The 7500-nt window shown below is 40.7% G+C and overlaps 1 protein-coding gene across 4 annotated transcripts in view; it reads right to left on the bottom strand.

Moving 5' to 3' along the window:
• Positions 1-7500, bottom strand: part of PROX1 (prospero homeobox 1) — a 49910-nt gene that overhangs the window by 32165 nt on the left and 10245 nt on the right. For all 4 annotated transcript variants that reach the window (XM_077175898.1, XM_054630329.2, XM_077175899.1 and 1 more), the window contains one exon: positions 1322-1429. In XM_077175898.1, the coding sequence (XP_077032013.1) occupies positions 1322-1429 (108 nt within the window). The remainder of the gene's footprint in view (positions 1-1321; positions 1430-7500) is intronic.

Below are 7500 nucleotides of genomic sequence, written 5' to 3'. Positions count from 1 at the left end.
CACCTCATTGGAGCAGTGTTGCCTGAAATGCTCCCTCTGATTTTTCCATTCCAGGTGGATCCACTCTGAGAGCAAACCCTCCACTTGGCCCGCTGCACCATTTGCAGCTTTTTTTGTGTGTGTTTAATGATTCTTGACCAGCCATTTAGCCTAGGAAGTGCCTGTATTGCTTCCCCCCCTCCTTTTTATAAATGTTGTCACCATCCGCTCAGCACATGGCATTGAATAGAGGAACCTCCAAGGACACGGCTGCGAGGGGCAGGAGCGTATTGAGATGTGCAAGCAACATTAAATGAGAAAAAAATAAAGGGAAAAACTGCCAAGAAACTTGACCAAAGAAAACTGATCAGCAGAAACTGGGCCAAGTTCACAACCTGTGGGATAATCTCCCACTAACACTGAAGAAACCATAACCCAAAAGTGATTAAAAGAAGGATTTCTGTAATTTGTTTTGGGGGGAAGACATGAGGGGGGGGAAACGATATGTAACAAACTAATTTAAGCTAATGTAATGTTTATAAAGTTACTTAGATAATGACACCATGCATACCATTATAATCATTAAAACACAATCTATGGGTTTTTAAAAAAAAAACTTAGATGATTAACACAAAATCAAGTTGATGTGAAGGAACAATTACTTTTAGAAAAAAAAATCAGGAGGTCCTAATATTCTGTAGAATGAGGGAGGATGCAGCTGTATGTCGACAGCTTTCATATCCTCATTTGAATAATGTGGCCTGAATCTGTCACTTTATTCATCCTCCTTATGCTCAGTGTACTCTGCATCAACAACAAATTAAGTTGTAAATAAGAGACAATCATCACTTTTGTTTTTAAGCAGCTTCTGCATGGAGAATTTCAATGTACTGTTTCTTTTTGACAGAAAGAAAGGGATTCTACACTCTGCTTATGTAAGCACAAATATGAGGAAACCAACCGAAATGAAACAATGAGGGAGTACTTGAGAACTGCTCCAAAATGTTCTTGGAAGTACATTTCTACCGCCACAAAAATCTCCTTTTTTAATAGGATATATAATGAAGACCCTTTAATTTACTGTAATAATTATCCTTACTTTGCTTTAAAATTTCAATTTTTTTTTAGGTTTAGAAACATTCCCTTTCCTCATTCAGGCACAAGCAGGGTACACCTCAACAGGAAGAACAAGTGAATAGGGTCAGGATGTAAACTTTATGTACCCAGAAATATTATTAATTTCTAACATGATAAAACAATACCATTTTGTGAGAAAATACAGCATGCAGTAAGGAGAAAGGGTGGGGTGGGGTAGGGTGGGGTGGGGAAGAGATTTTCTTACCTTTACATCTGAGAAGTAGGTTTTCAGCATATTGGAACTTGGGTACCGGGTGTAAAAGAACATGAGCTTGGCCTTTTTCAAGTGATTCGGTGACAAGCCTTCCTGCATGTAGGATTGAATTGGTAAAGGAAAATTCTTTTCTTGAGAAATCTGTTTCTGAATGTACAGAGTGCCCCATTAAATACTCTATGGTTTCCCAGACCATAGGAGAAAGTATTAACATATCAACTGCTGCGCTGTAATTTTCTGTAAAACAGGCAAAAGTGGGATGAGAGGCCACGTAACTTTAACCCTGTGCTTCCTATCAGTTTAGGTGCTGGGTCTCAGGGACCCTGCAAGTTTAGGGATTGTGTACCATATGTACATTCACTTGTTGCTACGGAAACAAATGCAGGAAGCATGTGCTGCAGAAAACTTATTGGGAGCTTTTTTCTCCTCCTTTGCAATGCCAGCTAAAGCTTCTTTTCCTCTCGGTGTTGCGCTGCTTGCACACAATAAAACCAAAACATGTAAGACAATCAGAGGCACTTTATGATTTTGAGCAGTTTTACACAGACAGCACATTTCACCTGTTCCATTCGTGTCGATAAATTTTAATATCTTGGGAAGATCTCCCTAGTCCTGCTGCTGCTTTGCTCCAGTGGCTCGCCTGCAAATCAAAGTGAAATTTGTAACAGGCAGAGCCCCTTGGCCGCTGAATCCCTCTGCCACAAACTTGTCGCCTCCTGATTTACACAGTTAACTCCTTGGAGAACGGAGCTGTATTTGGGGCTAACCAATCAATACATGAGGGCTAGCAGATCAATAAATGGCCACTTACCCTATAAGGCAGCCTATTTATCCTGGAAACATCATTACCTTTTAGATCTGTAAACAGAAGCAACTAAAAGAGTTCCCAAGGGAATGTGAAGCTAACCATAACAATCTCAGCTTGCTGATTTTTCTCCCAGCATCTTGGCTCCCTTTTGTGAACTGCGTGCTAGGACGGCTCTGGTCACATCTGTGCCGCAGGCTGGCCCTGCCATTTCCTCAGCAAATTAATGGCTTTATAATTTATCAGAAATGAAGATGCACGTGGAGAAAATCAATGTGGCCCCCACAAGGTCAATTAAGGGTTCTTCCCAGAAGCTTCTCTAAGGACTGTTTCTCCTAAACACAGTTGTTGAAAATTTTGCTCGGTTCACACCTTATGGCAGGGGAAGGTCAACCAAGTTGACAGATGCACTGCAGCCAAGGTGCCTCCTCTGCCTTACAGCCGGGTGCACGTCAGCACAGAACATCCCACTCCAGGCCTCGAGATGGGAAACCCAGACTAATTTTTATCAGCAGCCTACTGATGATTAGCTAGGCTTTTTCAGCAAAATTCCTTTTTCCCTAATTCCTGAAATCTGCTGAAACCCTCTCCCTTTATTTCAGTTACAAAGTTCATTTTTAGATTAGAAAAATGTAGCATTTAAAAAAAAAAGGCATTGACAATATTAGTTTAAAAACCTCTTATTATCTGGAAGTACATGGAAAATGGCTCAGCTGAACTTGCATTTTGTTTTAGATGCTTAATGATTACAAAGAAGATAATTTATGACTGACATACTTCTTGTGCCAAGAGAAGAGTTGAAAGAACCTCCAGTTACCTCCATTAGACTGATAGAGAAGTCTAAAAGAGCATTACACTCTGCAGTGCCATCTGTCAAAATACGTAAGTGAAATAATAGTAGCAAGCTGTCACCTATTGCTCAGTGATAAGAGTTTTAGACAAATCAAAACTTCTATGCCAGAAATCCATTTTGTTATGTGATCCTTTCAGGGAAGTGGGGGTCCAAAGGGGAACTCCAGTAGGAGAGAAAAGAAAGTAATCCTGAGTCTCCTTAATTTGCAATTCCTCTGACGCCGACAACACGTTAACATCGGGTTTGGTGTATATTCGCTTTCAATGCGAGCTCAAGGATGGACTTAAACTTCAAAAAACCCCTCTCACATTTGCTGGATTTAAGCATATTAGACAGTTGTCTAAGCATTTGGATTCCTTCTGCATTTAGGATTTTTAAATATTTTCTGCTCTAATGCCAGAGGATATTGATATTGAATGAAGCATGTATTAAAAGATGCTCTGAGACTCAAATTCCCAGCAATCCATTTTTTATTAAAATTATACTTGTTCTTAAGCACTTGGCAGCCTCAAAGTAATATCAAATATGCAACAAATCTGTATATCTTGATCCTAAGGTTAACGCTTTACTGTGATAAAAAATACTATCTGTAATAATCTAGCAAAAAATAGTTAATGACGGACTTAAGAGCTAAGAATTAGATAACCCATTGCTATTTAAGAAAAAAAAAAACTGAACTGACCAATTGCTTAATTTCCTTTTTAAGTGCTTGGGCTGAAAAGCAACTGTTCTTCCAAGAAAGCACTAGCTGTTTCCAGGATACTTACACACGCACAATGACTCATGATGAAATAGATTCAGTAAACATACAGCTGTACCGAACACGAGCTAAGCCCCATTCAAGGCCAGGAAAGAAAACGAGCACAAATAAATATTAAGGAGGTAAAGGGAGGAGGGGTGCCGAATGGAACGCAAACAAGCTCTGTCCCAGCAGCTCGTGTGGCTTGCCTCAATTCTCTTAGCTATAGCTTTGTGAAGACAGATGACATTCAATTCTATGGGTAATGCAAAATAGACAATAACTGCTGAAACTTGAGCCAGCTGCCAGGTGTAAAAAAAAAAAAAAAAAAAAAAAAAAGGAAAGAAAAAAAAAGGAGAGAAAGAAAAGATGATAAATCCATAAATTAATGAAAGACATCTGCTCAGGAACATAAAAGATCAGAGGAACAGTGTACTGCAGCTGAACCTAAAGCAGTGTTCAAACAACCTGAGAGTCTCAGCATTGTGGGTTTACACAGCACAACGTTGCCTCACCTAAAACAGCAGCAGCAGTAAAATGGCAAAGCCCTAGAAATAGGAAGTGAAAGACTGGGAACAAAATATATGGGGACAAAACATATACATGCTCTCGTGTGTTTTAACAGGAGAAGCACAGGGGTGGCACTGAACAGCATTTGATTCATTTGCACTTCAATCCTCCTCCCAGGTAATGCTCCTCTTTTGCAAAAATATTTTTCAGCACAGATGATCTTTCACTCCTGTTACTCTCAGCCTGAGCCCCCACAAATGCTCTAACAGGCTTTTCTAGCCCACGCATGCACTGAGCTGAAGGAAAAGTGGTAAGAATAGGCTGTATCAGGTAAAAAAAATCTGCAGCAGTAAAGCCAAGCTGCTCCTTAAGTTACACCGCAGGTACTTTTAATCAGCAAAGCTCCAAATAACTGCATCTCAGAGCATCTTCAAATCCCTCCAAAGAAAGGCTGCCTGGCTGCAAAGCATTCGTTCATCGCCCAGGTTTTATCAACAGCATGGAGTTATCCAGCTTGCTATACAATCTCTCCTTTTTTTTCTTAAGTTTAATTAGTTTAATTCTAGTCAGATGTAATAACTCCTCATTTCAAAATGTTGTAATTCACTAATTATAGCTTTCACATATTGGAACTTTGAAACTTATTCCAGTTGGATTGGAATTCTGTTTAAAAATAAATAAAATTGTAGAAAGTTGCACTAATGTTTCTAAACCCTCCTGCCAGGGAGAACACACTAAACTTCTTCACCTTTACAGATGTCTTAGCAGCACACAAACTGCTGTTGTGCTTCAATTTTGATCTATGCAAATGTTTTGTGACTGAACAAGGCTATTTTTCTTGAGATGCAAAGAGGATGCATGACAAAGAAAGATCATGCAGAAAAACAATTCACTGTCTGTTTCTTTTTGAATTTGAATAAAACTTAATATTTGATTAAACAGATTAGTTTGCAAAGATACAGACTGCATTCATGACCAAGATGGGAATTCAGACTGCAGGTGCATCTTATCTTGTTTAGCAACATACACAAACATTAACCATTTCCTTCTGCAATTCAGCAAAGAATGATCAGATACATTTTACAGCCGTTGGTTAGAAAAAAAAAATCCAAGAAAACAAAACCCAGGCTAGTTTAGTGTTTAACTTACTATTAAAACCTGAACTTGGCTGTATCTGCTGGTCTTATGTTCTCATCCTGGCTTCATTGTCCAGGAAAACAGATGTTACTTTCTGCAGGGAAGAAAGATCTGCTTCTTTCAAGAAATATAGTCCCTATAGATGCACATTCAACCATGTAAAATAAAAGTGCCATGACAGAATTGACCAGAAACAAAACAACCTCCACACCATGCCTTTCCCTGGAAAATTGTAAGTTACCTGGACAAATGAGCTGCTGCTAGAAAAAAACCATCCATTCCTACAGCTGAGCTGTATACCAGGGTACATGTGTAGAAGGGTTATTTAATAAATCTGGTCTGTATCGAAACCCAGAACAAACTGCAGTCTGCACTAGTGCCTAGGTGGGAAAGTCACAGTGCTTCCCCCATGGCAGGGAAAAAAGCAGGGCAGTGAAAAAGAAAAGGGATCAGTGTAGGACCAGGCATTTCTCCTGGCTGTCCCTTGGAGCAGCAGGGGACTCTTGCACCCCTGTTTCAGCAGAAGCAACAAGCTCCATTAGCGAGCATCAGTGAGAATGAGCAGCAGAAAGGGGGAGAAATGGGAGGGGTGGGGGAGAGATGCTCCACGGGTGGCAAGGATCAAGTGCAGTCCTAGAACTACTCCTAGTAGTTCCCACTCTTGGCATGTTTCTCCTCTCCTCACTGCTCTCCCAGGATAGGAGAACTACTTTAAAAAACAATTAGTATGCCACTGTACTGTTTGGTAGAAATTAATTGCCCTGGCTAGGAGTCTTGCCCTCAGCTGCCTCTCCTGTTGACCTCAGGACTGCTTTCCAAGCACTGCACTTGCATTTCAATATGCAGGAGAGATCTTTGGTTTGGAGGTCCCCAAGTAATTGGGGCCACCTCTGAGAGTGATGCTGCTCCTAGACTGCCTCTTCTTTTGCCTTACAATGTAGACAGTGAGGAGAAGATTTCCCTGCTACCAACGCTCCACAAGATAATTTTCTGGGGAAGAGTACCCCAAACACCACATCCACTACCAGCTGGTTCTCAAAACCACCAGCACCTAAAGAAGGTGCTCTCCAACACAAAACATTTTCCCCTATAGAAATGGGACTATTCACACAGGTTAGACAGCACCAATCCTGACCCAGACTAGACCCAAGTTGGATCAAAGGGTGGTGGTAATGGGCTTTGGACCTGCAGCTCCTGCCTTGCCCCGGTGGTGCCCACTGCCATGGGAGGGGTAGGAAATCCAGGTAATCAGCAGGTCTAGAGCCCTGACAGCACCCTCCCGAGGACTTAACAAGTCTATAGAAGATGTGGTTGAATTATTCTAAAACCACCAGAGTTATCAATCACCTGGTAGATACCCAGTGAAAAAGCACAGCCTCGGACATCTGCCTCCACAGGACACCCCTCCAAAGGGGAAAAGTTCCTCACCATTGCTACTGTTACCCAGGGAGGGGCAGAGCTATTCTGCTGCTATTACTTTCATCATCTTGGGAGTGAAATTAGATGCATCTAAGGCTGTGTGCTGGCACTGTTGCCTTCTGCTGGGATCTTCAAGTTAGGAAAAATTACTCATCTACTCTTCATGCAAAATCCTCAATTTTAGCATGGGATAGACATGTTATTTTATTGGCTTTCAATACAACTGTACCTGGAAGCAAAACCTTTTGATCAGAAAGCACATTATGGGAAAAGATGGAAGGACTGGGAAGCATTACTGCTAAAAGAGAAAAAAAAGAAAAACCAACCAAATAAAACCCTAGCACTAGTTTCCAGGGGAAAAAAAAAAAAAAAAAGATGATTACTATGTCTGGATATGCCTAAATAAAGGCAGAGATGGATTTGTCACCCTAACTAAAGCCTGCTATTGAGCTAAAATGAGAGATTTTATTATCATCATCTTTTTTTTTTTTAAGCAGGGGAAGTGTCCTGTAAATTTAATACAGCTGAAGTTTTATACTTAATTGTTCTCTCTGGCTTTCCAAAATAATTTGCTTTGTGTATGTTAGGACAAAAGATTTCTGTGTATGGCTGAACAGAGGTTAATCATGCATAGCAGGCAGCTGCACAAGGGCTGAGGGACAGACCTCTGGGTGGGGGAAAGAACTTGATGCAGCCTGAATATATCA

This window comes from Agelaius phoeniceus, chromosome 3 (assembly GCF_051311805.1).
Source record: "Agelaius phoeniceus isolate bAgePho1 chromosome 3, bAgePho1.hap1, whole genome shotgun sequence".
Classification (NCBI taxonomy): domain Eukaryota; kingdom Metazoa; phylum Chordata; class Aves; order Passeriformes; family Icteridae; genus Agelaius; species Agelaius phoeniceus.
The sequence above is the reverse complement of the archived record's forward strand: the minus strand, read 5'-3'. Positions and strand labels throughout refer to the sequence as shown.